At 39.3% G+C, this 24,085-nt stretch overlaps 2 protein-coding genes across 3 annotated transcripts in view; one reads left to right on the forward strand and one right to left on the reverse strand.

Moving 5' to 3' along the window:
- The window catches only part of LOC125461482 (glucagon family neuropeptides-like), an 88,151-nt gene that overhangs the window by 45,173 nt on the left and 18,893 nt on the right, over nt 1-24,085 (forward strand). The window contains exon 2 of the mRNA XM_048550312.2: nt 4,834-4,959. The gene's annotated coding sequence lies outside the window, so the exon portion shown is untranslated. The remainder of the gene's footprint in view (nt 1-4,833; nt 4,960-24,085) is intronic.
- The window catches only part of manbal (mannosidase beta like), a 53,055-nt gene that overhangs the window by 17,966 nt on the left and 11,004 nt on the right, over nt 1-24,085 (reverse strand). The window contains exons 1-2 of one of the 2 annotated variants that reach the window (XM_048550074.2): nt 20,685-20,821; nt 12,610-12,839 (exon numbers count right to left, since the gene is read on the reverse strand). In XM_048550074.2, coding sequence (XP_048406031.2) covers nt 12,610-12,759 — 150 coding nt within the window. In that variant the 5' untranslated portion in view covers nt 12,760-12,839; nt 20,685-20,821. Of the gene's footprint in view, nt 1-12,609; nt 12,840-20,684; nt 20,822-24,085 lie in introns of those variants that run through there. The other variant, XM_048550075.2, reaches the window with a different exon arrangement.

A 24,085-nucleotide genomic window follows, 5' to 3' on the forward strand; every position in this document is an offset into this window, starting at 1 on the left:
CAAGTAAACACAGGATGTGCCTGATGACTGGGGAGTACAGAACCAGGATTCACAGTCTAGGAATAGGTATGCTATTCAGGAGAAATTTCGTCACCTAGAGTGTGGTGACCTGTGGAATTTGCTGCCGCAGAGTATATGAGGCCAGAACATTCACTGCTTTCAAGAAGTAAAAGGATCAGAGGGTATGGGGAGAAAACAGGAACCGGGTACTGAGTTGGATGATCAGCCATGAACATATTGACTGGCAGAGCAGGGTTGAAGGGTTGAATGGCCTGCTCATGCTCCTATTTGCTGTGTTGCTGTAAATCTGTGAAAATTTGGGCCCTTTGTTTTAATAACAATATAAATTATTCCTGTATTTTACTTTCTGCATAACTCATTTGATACTTTATCATGTCACATAAACCAGTGCTTTTATGAGACCACATAAAATTTCATGTTTGATTGTCTCAATGGTACAATTCCCATTCCTTAATCACAAGGCTGAAGACTTTAGGAGTAGTACCACAGTCTCTGTAATTTTACAATATAAAAACAAGAGCAGGACTAAGGTACATAGCCCCAGCAGCCTGCTCCACAGTTCAATATGATCTTGATGTGGAGCTGCCAGTGTCGGACTGGGATGGACAAGGTCAGAAATCACATGACACCAGGTTATAATCCAACAGGTTTATTTGAAAACACAAGCTTTCAGAACATCAGTCCTTCTTCAATCAATTAATCAATTAAAACCTTATAACTGATTAAAGATTTAACAGCATCTTAAGTTTGTTTAGTACATACTCATCAATGGTGTGAACCTTTCATCTTTTACTTATAAATTCTGCGTCTGATACGACCTCTCTTACTGACTCCTGAAGAAGGACTGAGGCTCCAAAAGCTTGTATTTTCATGTAAACCTGTTGGACTATATCCTAGTATTGTGTGATTTCCGAAACTGTGATCATGTCAGATCCTCAGCTTCAAACTGATTCCTTGACGCATCAAATATCTGTCCATTTGTTTCAAATATATTCAGAGACTGAGCACTCACAACCTTGGGCAGTGGAGTACTCCAAAAATGTGCTCCTTTCAGTTGAGAATTTATTCTCATCTCAACCCCTTATCCTGAAATGGTGCCTCTGTATTCCAGGTTCCCCAGGCAAGGAGAAACAACCTCTTAGTGTCTATCCTGACAAGCCTCTTCAATAGTTCAAATCAAATAAAGGTTGCAAATTGTTTGAAAATAGCATAAATCAATTTAGGGGATATGAAAAAGGTCTTAAAGTTATTCTTACTATGGACAGCAGTTTGGATAGAAATTATTATGGAAGGGAGCAAAAAAAATCGAAGATTGACTATGATAGGTGCGCTGAAAAGAGGATCATATCTTTTACAAAACTGAGATTCAGAAACAATTCCTGTGAGAGGGAAGTCCAATTGAATTTGTTATGGTATACCTTCCTTTCAAACAGTCAAACTGATATCTCCAATTTAATCCTTGTGACCTGTGTCTTTTTTAAAAAAAATTGTTCATGGGATGCGGGCATCACTGGCTTGGCCCACATTCACTGACCATGCCTAATTGCCCAAAGGGCAGTTAAGAGTCAAGCACATTGCTGTGGTTCTGGGGTCACATGTAGGCCAGACTAGTTAAGGATGATTACTTTTCTTCTCTGAAGGAATCAGTAAACTAGATGAGCTTTTGGGACAACGGTCATTAGTTACATGGTTGACATTTGGCAAGTGCTTTCTTTTATTTATTCCAGATCTTTATTAATTCAATTTCCACTATCTGCCATGGTAGGATTTGAATCCACGTCCCCAGACCATTAGTGTCATAAAGTGATACAACATGGAAACAGACCCTTTGATCCAACCTGTCCACTCTGACCATGTTTCTAAACTAAACCATCTGTGTGCATTTGGCCCATTTCCCTTCAAACCATTCTTATTCATGAACTTAACCAAATGTCTTTTAAACATTGTAACTGTACCTGCATCCACCCCATTCTCTGGCAGTTCATTCCACACAGGAACCACACTCTGTGCAAAAAAAAAGTTGCCCTTCATGTCCTTTCTATTAATCTTTCTCCTCTCACCCTAAAAATGTGACCCCTGGTTTTGAACTCTCCAACCTAGGGAAAAGATCCTTGTCATTCACTTTCTCCATGTCGCTGATTTTATAAACCTCAGTAAGGCCACCCTTTAACTTTGTAAGCTCCAATGAAAAAGGACCTAGTCTTTCCAGTCTATTTTTATGTTTCATATCTTCCATTCCCAGCAACATCCCAGGAAATTTTTTCTGAACCTTCTCCAGTTTAATAATGTCCTTCCTGTAACAGGGTGACCAGAACTGCACACAGTACTCCGGAAGAGGCCTCACCAACATCAGTACAACCTCAACATTACATCCCAACTTCTATACTCAAAGGTCAGAAACATGCTGAATGCTTTCTTGACCATGTCTACCTGTGATGCAAATTTTAAAGAATTAAGTCCCTGAGCCACCCAGCATCTCTGTTTTACAAAACTGCCTAGGGCCCTTTACCATTAATTGTATAAGTGCTGTCTTGTTTATATTACCAAATGCAATACCTCACCTTTATCCAAATTAAACATCATATGCCACTCCTCAGCCCATTGACCTAATTGATCAAGATCTCTTTGTAATCTTAGATAACCTTCGTCACTGTCCACGAACCCACCAATTTTGGTGTCATCTGCAAACTTACTAACCACATTTTCTATCTTCTCATCTAAATCATTTATATAAATGAAAAACAAAAGTGGACCCTGTACCAATCCCTCAGCAGCACTGCTGATAAACCTTCGTCCACCATTTTCTGTCTCCTATCATAAAGCCAGTTAGCCTGGTTCTAGATTACTACATCAGTGAGATTACCACCATACCATTGCCTATTTGTTGCATAATCCTTTAATTTTCGTGTCTGAAAATAGGTTACCTGCTTCCCATTGTAAAATGAATCATAGATATTGGTTTCCAACATTTCTATCTATGTGACCCCTTTCATTCACAAAACCCTCAGGTCAGTTTTCAGACTTGGGTAATGTGAAATAAGGCAAATTACTCGCCCACCCCTTTCCTGCTGAACCCTAAGTTGAGGCCCATAAATATATCAGGTGGGCATTACAGACCCGAATAAACAGGCACTGATGCAAAATACAATTACTGTAGGCATTGGGTGTGAGTGGGCAAGCCTAGAGGGCGTTGGTAACAATTGGGAAAGCTACCTTTCAAGGGCTGCCCTCTCCACACTGAGGGCAACTGCCTTCATTGCCACCATCATCTCAATGCCACCCACCTCCTTCCTTCTTGGTGCCCTGCACTAAAGCCTCATGAGTTACCATTCTGGAGAAATCATGATTCTTTTGGAATATCTTCCTAGAGTCCCAGTAGTGCCCACTCTTGAGCTCAGCCAGTGCCTGGAATGAAGGAGCTGTTGGATTGTCTGACACATTCTGGAGGTTGGACCTCCTCCCACTGATGGTGGATGTACCCCATGAACCAAGTTAGTCCACCCATGATACATTATGGCTGCGGGGTTCTCTTACTTGAAGCTCAGTATGTTCCAACAGGCTTTCTTTCTGGCATCATGCAACAAGCAGTCAGCCTCCTGTTAATGACACATCAGCTAGGTTTTGCTTATCAAAGCTACCCCAATTTAAGCAACTCTTCCAGTTCTTTATTTAAAGCAACTCTGGTATCGGTAAATAAAAAAAAATGAAAGAACTGCAGACGGTGTAAATCAGGAACAAAAACAAAAGTTGCTGGAAAAGCTCAGCAGGTCTGGCAGCATCTGTGAAGGAGAAAACAGGGTTAATGTTTCGGGTCCGGTGACCCTTCCTCAGAGGGGAACAAAACGTTAACTCTGTCTTCTTCACAACTGTTGCCAGACCTGCTGAGCTTTTCCAGCAACTTTGTTTTTGTTCTAGTATCAATAATCCTCATAATTTAAAGTTATATTCTTCTCTCCTTCTCTTCATCACACCACAAAACTTCCATCTTTTATCCTCTTGCTCTTTTCTTGCACTCAACTCTTGCTTAAAGCCTGAGCATTGACAATTCTGATGAAAATTCTTTGCTCTGAAATGTTACCACTGTTTCGCTTGCCATAGATGCTGCCAAACCTTCCATTTCCAATATTTTCTACTTTGATTCCAGCCATCTACCAAGCACAATATTTTGTTTTTGTGTCACTGAGTATAAGTAACTAGTCAGAAAATAAAAGATAAGTTCATTCTCCTGGATATCACACCCATGCATCAACAGCTGATTATACAGTATTGATACTGAACCAGGGGATACGGACAAGATCTGGGTCTAGTGGAAATTTTGATAAAAGCAGATAAAATTCGAAAGAAACAAAGCAATAAAACACAGTAAAATAAGCAGGCTGTAACTGTCTGATTCACTCTGTTCTGTAAAAAAGGTAATGAGAAGTAATAAGAAAAGCAAAGGATATTACTAGTCATCACTATCTAAGCGTACTGAGTTACCAATATTGAATTCACCTGGAATGAAATATGCTCAGTCATCAAATATTCCAGAGCAAACACTGACATAAAATTTTTACGGCAATACAAATATATTTTGAAACTTAGTTCTATCTCAAACACAAGCAAATATTGAATTCAGACATTGTATTCATAAAATATAATGCATTTTGTCAATATTCAAATTGAAATATGCATCTTTCCTTGACAATCTCAGGTACTGAGGAAGTGCCTAAATGATTGCATATTTAGATTGAAACTGTAATAAGAATTCCATAGTGGCTCAGTACTACCTGTCATAACCTGAGATTTAATTTACTGTCATCTCTCTTTCAGACGTTCCCAGCTTTGATCGGTGAGCTTGTGCTGAGTTAGCCACTAATCGCCAGAATAGCAAAATGGTCACGAAAATTCGATCACTGTCCAGTAACCACACCCGGAAGTGAATAATCACAGCATAAGGTGAACACATGCATAGATTTAACTCAAGTTGTGAACAAGACATGAAGATGTCCAAGAGATAATAGATACACTGAGTGAGTAAACAAAAATCTGGCAGATGGAATCTTTAACTCAAGTTGTGAACAAGACATGAAGATGTCCAAGAGATAATAGATACACTGAGTGAGTAAACAAAAATCTGGCAGATGGAATATAGTGTGTGAAAAGGCAAAGTTGTTCACTTTAGCAGAAAGAATGAAAAAGCAGACCATTACTTAAATGGAGAATAACTGCAGAATTCCAAGGCGCAGAGGGATTTAGTTATTGTAGCATATGTAACAAAAGATCCCTGTATTGGCATAGCACATAGTCAAGAAAGCAAGTGGGATTCTGTCCTTTATTATGAGAAAAATTGATCAAAGAAGCATGCAATTAATGCTTCAGTTAAACAGGGCATTAGTCAGATTACATCTCGAATATTATCTGCAGTTTTTGTCTCTTTATTGAAAGCAGGGGGTCAGTGGATTGGAGGCAGTCCAAAGGAGGCTTACTACGCTTATACTTGGAATGAGTGGTTTGTCATATAAGGATAGGTTGGACAGACTGGGCTTGTTTCTGTAGGAGTTGGAAGAGTGAGGCGTGATTTGATTGAAAGGTGTCTAACAAGGTTGGCTTGGAAAAGATAAATCCTCTCGAGGGTGCGTGTAGAACTTGGGGGCACTGTATTAAAATCAGGAGTTGTCCTTTTAGGAGTAGATGAGGAAAATGCCCTTCTCACAGATGGCTTTGCAAATTTGCAAATCTATCTTGAAAGATGCAAGAACACAAGAGCTAGGGGAAGAAGTAGGCAATTCAACCCTTTGAGCCTGCTCCTCTATTTAATATGATTCTGCTTGCTGTCATGCCAGCCTAACTTCCACTTTTCTGCCCACTCCCAGTATCTCTTTCTTTTAAAAATCTCCTTCAACTGTTCTCTACCCTCTGGGGTGGTGAAGTTCACAGATTCATGAGACCCTGAGAAAAGGAATTCTTCCGAATTTTGGTCTTAAATCTGCTACCACATATCCTACTATGACCTCTCGTTCTAGGTTACCCCACAATTGGAAACATCCTCTCTAAGTCTACTTTGTCAATGCCCTTTGGCATCTTATATACCACAACTGGATCTCCTCTTATCCTTCTAAACTGCTCAATCTATCCTCACAACACAAGCCTTTCATCTCTGGAATTAATGTAGTGAACCATCTCTAAACTGCTTCCAATGCAATTACATCCTTCCTCAAGCACCAAAACTACACAGCAGTCAAAGTGTAGTCTCATCAATGCTTTGTATGATTGTTAACAACACTTCCGTACTTCAAGATTTCTTTTAAAATAAATACCAAAATCCCATTTGTTCTCCTTATTACCTGCTGTATTTATTTTCTTTGTGCAACTCAAGCATAAGGATACCCAGATTTTCCTGCACTGAAGCAGTTTGAAGTTTCTCTCCATTTAGATAACAAGCTGAATTTTGTTCTTCTGTCCAAAGTGGATAAGCTCACACTTTATTCACATTAAAATATATCTGCCACATTTTGGGTGCATTTATCTAACCTATCCATATCCATTTATACACTTCTTACATCATCGTTGCAATTTACTTTCCAAACTTTCTTAGCGTCATCTGTAAACCTGGCTATAGTTCATTTAGTGATAATGTGAACTGCAGATGCTGGAGAATTCAAGATAACAAAGTGTGGAGCTGGATGAACACAGCAGGCCAAGCAGCATCTCAGGAGTACAAGGTACTCCTGAGATGCTGCTTGGCCTGCTGTGTTCATCCAGCTCCACACTTTGTTATCTATAGTACATTTAAGTCCTTCATATAGATGGATCTAAGTCATTAATATAGATTGTAGGTAGTTGGGGCCTGAAGAACCCAACTACTTACAGCTTGCCAACTAGAGAAGAGCCCATTTACTCCGACTCTGCTTTCTGTTGGTTAGTCAATCCTCTAACAAGGCCAACACATTCCCTTAATCCATGTAATTTCACCTGTGCATTAATGTTTTGTGCATCACGTTTTCAACTGCCTTTTGGAAGTCCAGATATGCAACGTCTAGAGAACTCCCATTATCCGTGCTGCTTGTTACACCTTCAAAGAAAATTTTGTCAAAATTGATTTTGACTATTGATCACTATTGGGATGGTTTCAGTACCCGCCATCATAAAAACAGAAGCAAAATATTGATTTAGTGGTCTCTGCAATTTCTATGTTCCCCATTATTAACTCCCCAGTCTTATTCTCTAAAAACCCACATTCATTTTACCTGTTCTCTTCCTTTTTTATATAGAAGTTTCTACTATCTGCTTCTTTATTTTTACTCAGGTTTTATCTCATAATTAACCTTTGCTCTTTGTTACTAAGCCCTTGTAGGTCTCTAAAAGATTCCCATTCTCCAGCCTGCTAATGACTTTTGCAACCTGGTATACATTAGTTTTTAGCCCTTGTGTTATATCTAAATTCCTTGCTTAGCCATGAATGCTTTTTACCCCACTTACAATTTTTCTTTCTCTCTGGAATTTTTTTTAAGTTGGGAGGCTTTGATTATCTCCTTAAATATCTGCTGCTGTTCATCAGCTGTCCTACACCTTTTAGTCTTTCTGCACAGTCCACTAGGGCCAACTCTGCCCTCATGCCTACATAATTACCTTTGTTAAACACAAGAACATTGTTGTGGGGCTTAATTTTCTCATTCTCAAACTGAATTAGAAGTTCCAGCATGCTGTGATCACTCTTCCTTTGAGGAGTCTTAACTATGAGATCATTAATTGATCACAAGGTGGCACAGGTCAGGTTATTAAACATTTTTAAGTCAGAGATAGACAGATTCTTATAAGGCAAGGGGACCACAGATTATATGAGGTAGATCAGAATGGGGAATTTGATAAACAAATCAGCCATGATCTTACTGCATGGTGGAGCATTTTCAAGAGACCAAAAGGTCCATTTCTGCTCCTATTTAATGTACTTAAATGTTATTTGAAGACTATATGGTTGAATATATACTGACCCTTGGATATTAAGAGTACCTGCTTGAGTAAAGAACTGTCAGCGAACTGGAGTTACCAAGGGACCTAACCCAAAGCAACTCATTATTCTCAGGTGAGGAGAGGGATGGATGAATATACAAGCAAGGAATGAGAGTAGGCCATTCAGCCCCTTGAGGCTGCTCTGCTATTCAATAAGATCATGGCTGATCTGATTTTAACCTCAACTCTACATTCCTGCATATTCCACTTATTCTTTCATCCTCTTGGTCATCAAGAATCCATGTATCTCTCCCTTTAGATTCTGGACCCACTGCCTTTTGAGGAAGGGAATTCCAAAAACTCACACCTCTCAGAGGAAAAAAGTTCCCTCATTTCTGATATAGACGGGCACCTCTTCCTTCCGACATCCACCAAGTCAAGTCCCCTCAGCATATTATTTATTTTAATTAAGTCAGTTCTGACTCTTCTAAACTCCAGAGAAGACAAAGAGGAAGATTTAAAATGAAGTATGAAATTTTGAATATTTTATAAATTAAATACAGTCTGTATTTTACAAGTGAAGCTATAATCTATACTATTCACTAAAATCCTCCACTTTGTGGTTTATTCCTCAAGGCACAGTGCCCATCTTTTAGTCTTATGGACAACAGTCTACAGTCGTAAAAACTGAAGTGTACGCTACTTTGACCTAAATCAATTATAAAGCCACCTGTTACATATAAAATGTTGGTTATTGTGAGCATTTCAACTGGCAATTAAGCACTGTTAGATATATTCAACTGGGAAGTTAAGTGCCTAATTGCTACTTGTAGCTGGGTTTAATTGCTGTCTGAGACTTTTCAGAAAACAACACTAATGACACCCAATCATTCTCTTTGCCATCAATGATTAGAGGTCTTCTGTAAGAATTAATTTGGATGCTGGGTCATGCTTGAAGTTGGTTTGAATCTAGGGTACAGTTGCTTACATGGTATTTCTTATAATTTTCTGGGCTGATGAAGCACAGAACTTAAGATTTAGATAAAGAAAGCAAATATTTCACTTGCTTATGGTGAGTTTATCTGGGCTCTTTACATTTTTAACGTCCATTGATTAATGGGAAAATTACATTAATATGAACACATCTGCTATAAACAGTGAAAGCTGCATAATGACAGATTGGAAATGGCAATAAAGTGCGGTGGACATTATAAGGAAGCATCGTAAAATTTCCTCCTTTGGTTCTCTATCATGCATTTTATTTCTTCCATTTTCTCTTTTTTTTGCTCTCCAAGCTATATTTTCATTGAAGGCACGGATTTCTCAATGCAATACAACTTTACTATCATTTGCCTTTCGTAGGTGCCTCAGCCTAGTGCCATTGTTAATGTTTCAGTGCAGATAGTGAGCATTACTGTGAACTAATCCTGTCCTCACTTGGTTTCCTCAGGCGCACAATAAATTAATTGCAAAAAGTGCAGATGACAGATTTTCATTTTCTTAAATGTGGAACAATGAACAGCTAAAGTTGAATTTATCTTGTGGGACCTGAGATTTAATCAGCACAATTTAGCTATTAAGCTGACTCTTCAGACTGATAACATTAGGAACTTCCTGACCATTTACTCATTTTACAGAGTTCTGTTTGGAGATAGATTAGATTCCCTACAGTGTGGAAACTGGCCCTTCGGCCCACCAAGTCCACACCGCCCCTTGAAGTATCCCACCCAGACCCATTCCCCTATAACCCACACCCCCCTGAACACTACCGGCAGTTTAGCATGGCCAATCCACCTAGCCTGCACATTTTTGGACTGTGGGGGGAAACCGGGGAGGAAACCCACGCAGACTCGGGGGGGAATGTGCAAACTCCACACAGACAGTCATCCGAGGCTGGAATCGAACCCGGGTCCCTAGCGCTGCGAGGCTGCAGTGCTAACCACTGAGCCACCGTGCTGCCCCAGTTAGCCTGGATACTTTGTGATTCAATTCAATTGAGTGATAACATGTAAACTAGAACTATTTATGGACATACAAACATGCACTTCCTTTTATTTAGCTTTACTCAACTCTTGCAAAATTATTTTTTCCTTCTCTCTCCTCCATTGATGCTTGATGCAACTCTTCCTTGCTTCATCTACCTCTTCCATTGTTTAAAAGGTTCACTGTATCCTTATATTTAATTTCCTCATGGTCATCGAAACTTTCACATTTCCTATTAAATTATATGTAAGTTTAAAAAGTCAATCATTGTGCAGGAAGTCATTTGAAAAAAATGTGTTCTGAATCAACAATCTTCCAGGTCGTCATTTTAGAAGGTTAGTTCAGAAATAGGTTTTAAATGTTTCTACATGTAATTCTGCAGCTTGCTCAGCTGTAAAGACATGCCCTGTTTTTACTCACTGCACCAAAAGTGTGAACAGAGCATTGATTTTTCTGATCATCTGCTTGTCTGTGGGTTTAAATCACAAACTATTAAATTTGTAATGTTTGAAAGTGGAGTCACAGGTAGATAGGATAGTAAAGGCGGCATTCTGTATGCTTGCCTTTATGGGACAGTGCACTGAGTATAGGAGTTGGGAGGTCACGTTGCGGCTGTACAGGACATTAGTTAGGGCACTTTTGGAACATTGTATGCAATTCTGGTTCTCCTGCTATAGGAAGGATGTTGTGAAACTTGAAAGGGTCCAGAAAACACTGACAAGGTTGTTGCCAGGATTGGAGGGTTTGAATTGTAGGGAAAGGCTGAATAGGCTGGGGCTATTTTCCCTGGAGTTTCAAAGGCTGAGGGGTGACCTTATAGAGGTTTATAAAATCACGAAGGGCATGGAAAAGGTAAATAGACAGGTCTTTTCCTTATGATGGGGGAGTCCAAAACAACAGGGCATAGGTTTAAGATGAGAAGGGAAAGATTTAAAAAGGACCTAAGGGGCAACTTTTTCACACTGAGTGTGGTGCATGTATGGAATGAGTTGCCAGAGGAAGTGGTGGAGACTGGTACAATCACAATATTTAAAAGGCATCTGGACAGATAAATTAATAGGAAGAGTTTAGAGAGAGATGGATAAAATACTGACAAATGGGGCTAGATTTATATAGGATATCTGGTTGGCATGCACGTGTTGGATCGAAGGGTCTGTTTCCGTGCTGTGCATCTCTGTGATTCTAGCCTGTGGCAACTTGGATCCAAGTTCCTTCATATTCACTTACAAATGTTTTAAGAATTGAAAGTGGAATATTTTGTGACTGGCAGACAGGAAAGTGAATTAATTGCTTGCTTTTCCAGCTGTTACTATATTGTAATCTCAAATGATTTTCATCCTGCCAAGACAAATATTGACTGAGAAGAACTTACAATCATCTTCAAATATGTGTGGAAAAAAAAACACTTTGTAAATATATTGCCAATGCCTAAGCAAATATGTTCAACTTATCATATTCCAAAGGGGAAGTCTCCTTGCTAACAAAGTGTGGGGCTGGATGAACACAGCAAGCCAAGCAGCATCTTAGGAGCACAAAAGCTGACGTTTCGGGGCAAGACCCTTCATCAGAAAAGTCTCCTTTGATGATTCTTGAAGTGCTAGGTTCATATAACCTGTTATTACCAGATCCAATTTTTCAAAACCTATGCTACTCGATTAGTTCCTGTGCCTTTGGCCCCATGAAATAAGTTTCTTCTCATGCTGCTTCTTTCACCAGTGAGCAGTTCAGGCATAAATCACTCTCCCAGACTGCTGACCAAGTTCAGGACTTGCTGACCACTTCTGACAGCAAGCAACAAATAAACTTGCTCCTTATTGCGAAAGACAAGAGTGGGAGAGCACTACTCAATTAGTACCCAAAAAGAGGTGATTTGAAGGTAAGCAGAGAGAATAACGAAGGAAAACCTCCTGCTGAATCACTGCCTCTTTGATCAGCGCTTCAAACAGCGACACAATTACGATTTCAACTATCTTTCCTCCATTCATGGTGCTGACGGAGTGGCGAACAATAAAGGGAGGGCACTTTGAGCCTTGACTGGCAAAAAAAGCATGGATTATTATAGGTCTGAGATAGAAGAGATGGGAAATCTTCTTTGTCTGAGTCCTTACCTCATCTGCTGCCTGGCGACAAGGTTCTTTCAGTGCTTAATTAAAAACTCCAGCAATTCATTTATTGGGAGGCTCGGTCCTACATCAGATTCTGCTGAGTGGACACTGCAACACTGCACCACAGAACTAATGGACTGCCAATGGAGAATGCCAATATCTCAGGAATTCTTCTTGGTATGCCCAGGAAATGGATCGATGTCACAGCAGGGTCAGACCTGGGGGCAGAACTCCCACTAACCCCAACTTAATTCAGGCAGCATTCCAATATCAAGGAAACTATTTCACCCTCACACAACCTCTGCCAAATTCTTACAATGAGACAAATGTTAATAAAGTTAACCGCTATATGACAATTTGGGAATGAGTACGATGATCAATTAAAATCAATAGATATTCTTGAATTAAGCACAAAATTATTCTTTTAAGGCAGAAAATTTCATGGTAAAGCCACCACTAAATTCACCACACTGAGCAATGAAGTCAACAATGGCTTTTTGATCCCCTTCAAATTAGAAGCACTGTCTTTTTTACAAATTAGAAGAAAAGTGAGTGAATTTGTTCTTACTGGCTCTGATGATTTAGAGGAAGGTAATAAGATAGACAATATGCAGATAATCTGGAAAATTGCCCCTAGGAACAAGCCATAACACAGGACGTTGTCAAAAAAGGTTGGTTCTGGTATTTCTGGAGGAGACAGATCGAATTCTGTGGCCATTCTTCTGCTGTGCTTCTGTTTGTCTTTCTGGACGCCCTTCACAAACGCTTCTAACAGTTTTATTTTGCCAAGCTACGTATCTAAGGGGGAAAAGTCAGAATACAGAGAGACACATGATCAGTGTGTAATCGAAAAACACTTACAGAATTCATTGCCAGCTTTCATTTAAAATTCACTAAATCAATATATTCTGATTTCATTTGATATATCTTCCATTAGCGATCCTTGGGCCCTAACGACATTCAGTCAACTGTTGTCTGCCTGTTGCCAGATTTCATTTCTTCTAATGAATGGCTCATGATCTTTTGTTTTTGCATTTCAATAAAAGGAACACTTTTTTTTTGTAAATCCTTGACTTACTGCTAAATGTCAGAGCTGAAACTTGTAGGAATCCATAAATATTTATACACAGAGAAACAGATCCTTCGGTCCAACTCGTCTGCTCTGACCAGACATCCTAATATGACCTAATCCCATTTGCCAGCATTTGGCCCATATACCTCTAAACCCTCCCTATTCATATACCTGTCCAGATGCCTTTTAAGTCTTGTCATTGTATCTATCTCCACCACTTCCTCTGGCAGCTCCATACATACAACACTATCTGCTTGAAAAAGCTACTCCTCAGGTCCTTTTTAAAATCTTTCCCCTCTCACCTTAAACCTATGCCCTCTAGTGTTGGGGTCCCACCCTCCACCACCATCCGAGGAAAAAGTATTGGCTATTCACCCTATTCATGCCCCTCATGATTTTATTAACCTCTATAAGATCATCCCTCAGCCTCTGATGCCACAGGGAATAAAAAGCCCCAACCTACTCAACTGTTACCTTCGGCCCCAACTACATGGTAGCATATCATCAAACTCAGTAGGAAATTATGAGGAAACAGTGCTACACCACAGAGCTTACACTGTGATAATCAAAACCAGCATATGAGAATGATAATTTCTGGACTAGTGTCATAGAATCATAGACTTGTGCAGCACAGAAACTCTTAGATCTAACTCATATATGCCAACCAGATATCCTAAATTAATCTAGTCCCATTTGCCAGCATTTGACACATACCCCTTTAAACCAATCCTATTTATGTACCCATCCAGCTGCCATTTTATGGTTGCAATTGTACCAGGCTCCACTATGTCCTCTGGTAGCTCATTCCATACAAAATATCACCCTCTGTATGAAAAAGTGCCACTTTAGTATTGTTCCTCTCTTCCCACTAACCTCTGCCCTTTGGTTTTGGACTCTGTTGCCCTGGGAAAGAGACCTTAGCTACTCACCTTATCCATGCCTCTCATGATTTTATAAACCTCTAAGAGATCATCCCCCATCCTCCGAAGTTCCAGGGAAATTAGACCAGCCTGTTCAGCCTCTTCCTATAGCTCAAACCCTCCAACCCTGGCAACATCCTTATAAATCTTTTTTGAGCCCTTTTAAGTTTAGCAACATCTTTCCTAGACAAGAACTGAATGCAGTATTCCAAAACTGTGTTCAGCCTCAACACAACATCCCAATTCCTGTACTCAATTTACTGACCAATAAAGACAAGCCTACCAAATGCCTTCTTCACTACCCTACCTGCAACTCCACCTTCAAGAAACTATGAACCTGCACCCCTGGGGTTTCTTTGTTCAGCCACACTCCCTAGGTCCCTACCATTAAGTGTATAAGCCTTGCCCCAATCTACCTTTCCAAAATGCAACAGGCCACATTGATCTAAATTAAGCTCCACCTGTCACTCCTGCAGAACAGTCTAGTTGCCCTTGTAATATTAAACATTTCCTTGCACATCATATCAGTCTTGCTAGTGAACAGATATTTTCTGATCAACCTATTCAGAACTGTTATTACACATATCTGGAGCATGTGATACTTGAACTCATGTCTCCTGGCCCAGACAAAGAGACACCACAACTGTGCTACATTTGTGTCCTTGCTGGCCATAGAAGGGACAATCATTTCACTCAGCTGGGGCTTGTTTAAGCAATTAAAAGTGTGCATTTTAATTAATTGAAAACTAACTGACATTTTGACTTCCAGAAATTGGGAAGTACAATTATTATAAAGTGCTCATCACATCTTAAGTCTTTTATAGTGTACCTAGATCCAAATACTGCTGTATAAATGACATCAATTACAATCCTCTCATTTTTGACGGCAGTAGATAAGCCCAATAAGTCACCTGTAGTAGGAGTTCAATATGATTCTTCCAAGAAATCTTTTGGATTCACAACTTTGATACAAAATTAATGAGTGATTGATGCTGTACTTTTTAGATGTTTGGATCAAATTGTACTTTAGGGAACTATGGTTGTTCAGGAGCTGAGCATCAGCAGATGAGCAGGCTTGCTTGCCAAGACACTGTGCAAGCTGGAAAGCAATAGAAAGTTCAAATTCACAATAGTGAATTATTTTTATTCCTTTCACGACATAACCGGCATGACACTGCTTTTCATTTGTAAGTTGGGATTACTTGCAAGTCTACAGAGCAATGAACATAATAACAAAAGAGCAGGATGAACAGTTCCTATCCAAGTGTCACACCATCTCTCTTAATACATCAATAATCTGAAGTGACATAGAAAGAAGAACATTGTGTATCAAAAGTGGAACCAAGTGATAATAAATAAAAGGCTAGATAAAATGTGGTAGAAAGAGAGAAATCCAGCAGTGAATGGGGCAACGATATTTAATGTACCTCAGTAAGTTGAAAATTGTTTTGGAGAAAATGGAAAGAGTTCCCAAATGAATATGAAAGGTGTATTGTTTTTCATGAAAGTTAATACCTAATAAGTTTGCAGCATTTCATTTAAAAGTTCATGGAGAAAATCAATTTGCCAGCTCTTATAGTTTTATTCCTTCTTTTATTTAAACAATATTTAGAAGAAAAACAAAGCTGAAGAAACTCCCCGGAAAAGTAACTGCGAAATAGCAATAAATACATTAAAGATAAATGTAAGTCACAAAATGACAAGTCCTGAGAAAACAAACATTTAAGAAAAATTGTAGCAGGGATCAAAGTATCTTTAACGACTAATACAAATTGCTACAGATGCTGGAAAGTTGATATATAAAAAAATTAAAATGCAAGAAATACCCACTGGATCTGCCAACATTTGTGGAAAGAGAAACAGTGAAAACATTTCACTTAAAATAAATAGCTCCGATAAAAGGTCACAGACCGGAAAAAATAACTCGTATACTCTGACTCTGTATGCTGCCATGTTTGCTGAGTGTTTCCAATATTTTCAGTTATTTGAAATAGCTGCAACCTTGCTAAGCAAACCTTACCTCAGGCCTTTTTAAGATAAATTTCAAGATGATTGTACTGATTTTGTTACATTTTGTCACCCACTGGTACCGTTTTGTAAGTATCTTGGTGAATCTTACATTATATTAAAAGTATATAAACGCACATTGCTTATTATACAATCACAATCCTGTGTCTACCAAAGCAATCAAAGGTAACTTCAGACTGCTACATACCGGATAGGTTCAGTAGTTACAGTCCAAGCTTAATCCTGGTTGTTTGCAAAGTTTAAGGGAAATCTTGAATTCTACTACCTTGCAGGAGGCTCTACGTATGTACTGAGCGTTATGGTCTACATAAAGGTAATTTTGGAATTCCAAGTAAGGACCTGATACTTCACTGTTGTGTAGTATATTGTTAAACTAAAATGATGTCAGAAAATTGATAGCAGGACAGAGTTTCACTTCATTTTGTTCCAGCAGATCAGCTTATAATGGTTCTGAAGGAAGGGCCATTCAATTAAAAAGTGTTAAATCTGATTTCTCTCCACAGATGCTGCCAGACCTGCTGAGCTTTTCCTGCAATTTCTATTTCTGTTGCAGCTTATAACTCCACATTTACACTATAATTCTGGGGTTTACGTAAAGCAGCAATATTGAAATGATTGAGGAGATATACCGTAAGACATGATTATCTTAGCATTGTCATCATTGGCACGATGACTGGACATCATTTTTCAGACCCACTTTTCAGATCAACAAAAATTTCAGTCCAACATTCAATCTAATAGTTTTTGGTAACCTATATAGATGGTATCAAGGCAGATCTGCAAATATGGGAACAAAAGCTGCAAGTTTGAACATTTAAGGCATTTCTAGACTATTGCCATTCATGTCATTAATGGGTATCTGTAACAGTGGTAGACAAGTATATTGTAGAAACATTTCACATACATTCACAATTCATTATAAATCTGCACTGGAAATACAGTGCATTCAATGTACATTGAAATAAAATTTACAACTGATTGCATAATTTTACCAAAGGCTGATATTTACATTTTAACCACTGGCTTGAAATCACAAGATTTCATTCAAACTTCACACAGGTTACTGAGGACACAGCACCACACCAACACATGTTTCATTAAAAAAACACAAACTTGTCTGCCTGAAGTTAAATTTTAACCCTTCACATCTTGTAGGTGGCAGCGGCAAAATTAGGCAAATTAACTGCAGGTAATTTCAAAAGGCAACTGTAACTGCACTACTTGGGAAAGAAGAAAGAGAGGGAGAAAAACCGGAAAATTATAGAACTGTTAGACTAACATCTATACTGGGCATGTAATTAGAATCTGTAACTGAGGGATAAGCATTAAATAAAATTTGAGCCTATTTGAAGAGCCAACACAGGTGTAGGCCATTCAACTCACTGAATCTGCTCCTTCATTCAAAACAATCGTGGATGATCAAACACTTCAATATCTTGTATCCACCTCATCCTTATAGCCCTGTATGTCTTTGGTAATTAGAAATATTTCAATCTCAACCTTAAACAGATTCGAACACTGAGCCTCCACAAGCTTCTGTGAACATTTTCCTCATCTTGGAACCAAGTGGCATCTCCCCTATTTTTCAAAATTGCACCCCTGTTCTAGACCCTTCAGCCAGGGGCAACACCGTACCTGTGTCTACTCTATCTATCTCTTTAAATATTTTCAAAGTTTTAAAGGGTCATCTCTCGTTCTTTGAAACTCAAGTGAGTACAGGCCCAGTTTGCCCAGTCTCTCTTCACAGAACAGTCCTACTATTCCGCATACAATTCTGGTGAATCTTTGTTACAATCCTCTATGACATTAATAATTTTCTTAAAAGTTTTAAAATCTATATATTGTTGTCAAGCCAAGGTCAAGAATCTAACTGAATTTTCAGGGGAAAATGTCTGAAGTGTAGACAGGTGAATACCAATGAACGTGATTTACATTCACTTTCAGTTGATAACTGATATAGTTCTTCAAAAAAAATTCTAAGGTAAAATTGAAGTTCATGAAATTAAGCAAATGTTTTTAGCCTGGTTAGATGTTTGGCTAAACTGTACAAGCATATAAAGACAATGAATATGTATCTCAGAACGGTTAATAGATAATGGGAGGAAGTGGCATAGTGGTTATAAGACCATAAGGTATAGGAATGCAATTAGGCCATTTGGCCCATTGAGTCTGCTCCACCATTCAGTCATACATCTCTCAACCCCATTCTCTTCCGTTCTTCCTGAAAAGCTGATACCCACTTCTAAACTAGGATCTCAAAACTGAAGCCAGTTAATCCAGAAGGGAAATTAGGAAACCCTTCTCCATAGAGTTGGCAGAAATGTGGAACACTCTCCCACGAAAATCAGCAGATTTTATTAATAATTAGCTCCACAGCTGAAGATGGGAAGAGACAATGTTTCCACCCTATGATGAGCAGATGTAAATGAAACCCAGTACACAGATAGGATATAGGCCATGTAAAACGTATTGGTTTTTGGTGATCATGTGAATCAGGTTCTAGGATGTTTCAAAGTATCCACCGACATTGGGTGACATTAATTGATTTTAAAGAATGTTGTCATCTGTGTTAGAATGGTATGGGAATGTTATGTCTCAGCTGCTAGTTTAGAATTTGTCACAGCAGTGAACACGTGAGCAGAGTTTTCAAAGCAGATTGCTATATCTAGGTTGGCTTGAAGCCTCTTCCACAAGACTGAAGCTCTTAAAAAATTATTTTTTTCAGCTTTGCAATCACAGAACATAAGTATCTGGAATAGTGGAGATCACTTATTTGTAAAATCTATTGGCACATTTTACGCAAAAATTCAGCTAGAAGTACAAAAGGGTTATAATGAAGCCATCACATGGCTCTGCTCTACCAAGTCCCCAATTTCTAGCTTTAAATCGAAGATCAATACATTATTGCCAGCCAGGTGCATAAAGAGATATGAAGCCAACTTAGCCAAAGCAGATAAATAAAGTTAAACTGAACACGAGCATTGATCTGACTTAATGGCTGAACAGTTTTAAGCAGTAGAAGGGCTGTCTCCCTTTTTCTAAGTGGGATAAAACAAAGTGATAAGGGAGACTAGTTTGTAAATTTTGCTCGAGTCAGGTCAGAATGTTGACTTGAACTTACATCAAAATACGTGGGCATTAACATTGAAGTGAAGTCATATTAAAACATGTTTTAAGGAGGATAGTTGTGGAACAGATCAAATTGCTACAACACAGGGTACATCAGTTACAATTTTAAAATAAGTTATAGCTGGGAAGAAACAAAATAGTTTTAAAAGTATTGGCAGAATAAATATACACTATCCAGATTGAAGCTTAACTATTTATTTATGTCTCATTTCCTGATAAGATGGGATAAGTGATCATCTTCCACCATCTCCACTATCTTCAGGAGGACTCCACAAAACACCTTTTTCTTTCCTCTCTTCTCTTGTCAATATGCTACAGGAACTGTTCCTTCTACGATACTCTGGTCCAATTCAAATACTTCCTCAAGCCACTATTGAACCCTTCACAGATGTAATAGTCACCCTTATTTTTTTTCTCCCCCTCGCTATTTAAGGCCACAAACACACTTGCCAGGTGGAACAAATAAAAACAGAAGCACTGAGGACTGGAAATCTTAAATAAAAACAGAAAATGCTGGAGCAAGTCGAAAGAAGTCATATCATATTTGAAATAGTAACTGCGTCTTGCTGCCGTACCCACTGAGTTCTTCCAGTACACTATTTTTATTTCAGATCTCCAGTGTGTTCAGCCATTTGCTTTTATTTGATGCTCGTTAATCCTTCTTTTGTGAATAAATCCAAATGCTGATATCAGCAATTTAAGATAGATTGCAATCAAGGAGAAGAAAAAGTTGCTTATAACAGCCATATGGCCCATCATGACTGTGTTGGCTCTTTGTTACAACAATTTATAACCAATGGTCAATTTCTACCCCAGTGGCTCCACGTCCTCCAGCTATTCACATTCACCCCTAACTTCTTCCTCAAAAGATATTTTCTCAGCTGGCTCCTCCAGCAAAGAATGCAAGTCCACTTAACTGAAGGCATTTCTCTGAACTGAAACTTACCTAATTCCTAAAAATTTTAAATTGGTAGCCTCTTCAAAAAGTTTTATCATTAATCCTAGTGAACCTTCCCATTCTATGATAATAAAATTAGTGTCCGATGTCAGCTCCAAACTGTTGCTGGATCATTTCGAAGATCGCTTTGACGAATTTAAACCTCTTACGGCCTTGTACCCACCCGCTAACACACACAGTCCACTTTTGAACAGTCCCTTCACCTCCCTCAGAAACATGGATTTTAAATTTCACGGCCAAAGAAAAGCCTGGATTGCTTTGCATTATGCACCATAATTTGCAACATGTTGCAGTGTTGGAGCCATGATAAGCCTGAACCGCCGGCCCCTGGGTAAAGACTGTAACAGAGTAGCCAGCCTGGCAACATCGTAGCGCCGCTTTACGGCCTGAGCCCTTCTCGGTACATAGAGCTCCAGATCACAGGGGAAAGGTGTGCGCTGTGGTGGGAGCCACACAAGGAACCAGCTCCCGAAAATCTGAGCTCTCGCTCTCACTCTCAATGGAAACCCCTGTTTTCAACGGCCTTTTTCACTCACCATCTGCACTCCACATTTCCCAGGAAGCTGCTGCTCATTCAAGCCCCTTGACAGCCGGAAGTAACACCCACTCTCCCTCTCCTTTCTCAGAGTAACCTCAACTCCAGTTTGCTCTGCACTCACTGTGCGGGTTCAAAATACCTTGGCGTACTTTGAGATTTAAAACGGAGCGGGAGATGGCTGACGTACCGTGTGTTTTCGGCTCTTGATTCGAAGCCTTGTAGGTTACAGCCTTCAATTTCATACCAAGTTTTACTTTTAATGAGATGAGGATTTCTGTCTCTTAACACTCTTTGAGGCAGAGATCCACATTCTCAACAAATTCTTTCAGTCCCCTTTCGTCACTTTTTTTTAATGGAAACCAGAAATTGTTGGAGAACCTCAACAGGTCTGTCAGCATCTGTAGAGGGGAAGCAGAACAAACGTTTCGAGTCCAGTGACCCTTGTCCATAGATGCAACCCCTTCTGCTCTGAGTTTCTCCAGCAATTCATATTTCCAGCATCCACAATTCTTTGTTCTGTTTCAAATCTATGTCCCCTGGTTATGGACCTTTTTGTAAATAGAATAGGCACTTATCTACACCATCAAAGCTGCACTTCGTTTTAAACACCTCAATATTAAAATTCCCCTCAGCTCCTCTGTTGTGAAGAAAAGGACCACAGTTAAGGGCTGAAACGTTCCAATCTTGGCAATGGCCTCAGAACATCTTACCATGATGTGGTAATGACAATCTGTCAAATTCCTTCCCTTGAGCTAGATACTAGTATTTTACACTAATTCAGGCATGAGCTGCCTCCAACTGTAATCTGTGCCTTGTCTAAAACAGGAAAGTATCCTGCATGCCTTTTAAACACAGTATCTTTCTGTGCTGCTACTTTGAGATATGTGTATGTGAAGATCACAGTTCCCTTATTGTTCCTGAATGGTACAATAGGCAGTATCCTACCCGTTACTGTGCACTTCCTTGTCTCATTTGTTCTCCTAATTGTATTACCTCAGATGTTTACTGGTTGATTTCAATTTGCCACTTTTCAGCCTACTCTTCCCATATACTGGGGTCTTCCAGATACTCACACCTTCCTTTCTTGCCATTAAGCATATGCCATTTTGTATCATTTGCAAACATGTTAACCATAACCTCTCTCTGAAGCTTAAGTAATTGATTTAAAGTTTTGGAAAAGATCTGTAGCTCAGGTTCTAGGTGATCTTGCTCGCCAAGCTGGCTTGTTTTCATTCAGACGCTTCATCACCATGCTAGGTGACATCATCAGTGGAGTCTCTGATGAAGCGATGTTGTTCTACTCCACTTGGAATTTATACTGTCTGGTCTGTTATGGTGAGTAGTGTCATTTCCAGTTTTGGTCTGTGTAGGTTTGTATATGGGGTCCAATTCACCATAACAGACCAGACAGTATAAATTCCAAGTGGGGTATAACAACATCGCTTCATCAGAGGCTCCACTGGTGATGTCACCTAGCATGGTGACGAAACATCTGAACAAAAACAAGCCAGCTCAGTGAGCAAGTCAACAACTTAAGTAATTGAAATTCACCAAAAAAGGATCAAATACCAAGCATAATGACATATAACTGGGAAAAACCTTCCAATAAAAATACACACATCGACTATTAAATTTTGTGTTGTGCCATTGAGCTAGTTTTGGATCCAAAGTTTGATTTTCCCTTAGAACACATGGAATTTCAAGCTTCTAACTGACTGTAATGGACAAGCTTGTCAAAAGCCATGCTAAACTCCATGTAGACTGTATCAAATATGCTATCTTTATTGAATTTCCTAGTTAACTTGCCAAAAAAAAATCAGTCATCAATCAGAACAACCTTCCCTTAATAAAACTATGCTGGCTGTCATTAAGACCATCAGTAATAGGAACGGGGTAGGCCATCAGCCCATTAAGCCTGCCTCACCATTCATGGCTGATCCAACATTCTTCATTTCCCCGGTACCTTTTGATTCCCCTACTGATCAAGAATCTATCTAAGTCAGCTTTAAAAAGACTCAAGGACTGTGCCTCTGCAGTGCTCTTTGGATTGGAGTTCCTAAGACTCACAACCATCTGAGAGAAGAAGTTTCTCCTCATCTCAGTCTTTAAAAAGGACCAAATACCAAACACAATGAAATATAACTGGAAAAAGTCTTCCAACACAAATACACACATAAACTATTACATTATTATAACAAAACTAGCCATTGAGCTAGTTTTGGATCCAATGTGTCATCTCAGTCTTAAATTGGTGTCCCTTTGTTCTGAGACTATGCCCACTGGACCTACACTCTCCCATCTGGGGAAACATTGTCTCAGCATTTAACAAGTCAATCACTTTAAGAATCCATATGTTTCAATGAGACCATGTCCTAATCTCCCTAGCTCCAGTAAGTATAGTCTCAACCTGTCTAACATTGGGCTTTCTCTGAACTGCCTCCAATGGTATATTTATCCCTTAATAAGGTGACCCATTGATGAAAACCATGTGTTCTTAACTAATGATTTATATTGTGTCTCCTGGATGTGAGTTTGCTCGCTGAGCTGGAAGGTTAGTTTTCAGATGTTTCATCACCATTCTAGGTAACATCATCAGTGAGCCTCCGACGAAGCGCTGGTGTTATGTCCCGCTTTCTATTTATCTGGTTAGGTTTCCTTGGGTTGGTGATGTCATTTCCTGTTCTTTTTCTCAGGGGATGGTAGATTGGCTCCAAGTCAATGTGTTTGTTGATGGAATTCTAGTTGGAATGCCATGCTTCTAAGAATTCTCGTGCATGTCTCTGTTTAGTTTGTCCTAGGATGGATGTGTTGTCCCAATCAAAGTGGTGTCCTTCCTTATCTGTATGTAAGGATACGAGTGATAGTGGGCCATGTCATTTTGTGGCTAGTTGATGTTCATGTATCCTGGTGGCTAGCTTCCTGCCAGTTTGTCCAATGTAGTGTTTGTCACAGTTCTTGCAAGGTATTTTGTAGATGACGTTTGTTTTATTTGTTGTCTGTATAGGGTCTTTTAAGTTCATTAGCTGCTGTTTTAGTGTGTTGGTGGGTTTGTGGGCTACCCTGATGCCAAGAGGTCTGAGTAGTCTGGCAGTCATTTCGGAAATGTCTTTGATGTAGGGGAAAGTGGTTATGGTTTCTGAGCCCGTTTTGTCTGTTTGTTTGGGTTTGTTGCTGAGAAATCGGCAGACTGTGTTCATAGGGTACCCATTCTTTTTGAATACACTGTGAACACAGTCCGCCGATTTCTCAGCAACAAACCCAAACAAACAGACAAAACGGGCTCAGAAACCATAACCACTCTCCCCCACATCAAAGACATTTCCGAAATGACTGCCAGACTACTCGGACCCCTTGGCATCAGGGTAGCCCACAAACCCACCAACACACTAAGACAGCAGC

This window comes from Stegostoma tigrinum, chromosome 19, assembly GCF_030684315.1.
Source record: "Stegostoma tigrinum isolate sSteTig4 chromosome 19, sSteTig4.hap1, whole genome shotgun sequence".
Taxonomy (NCBI): Eukaryota; Metazoa; Chordata; class Chondrichthyes; order Orectolobiformes; family Stegostomatidae; genus Stegostoma; species Stegostoma tigrinum.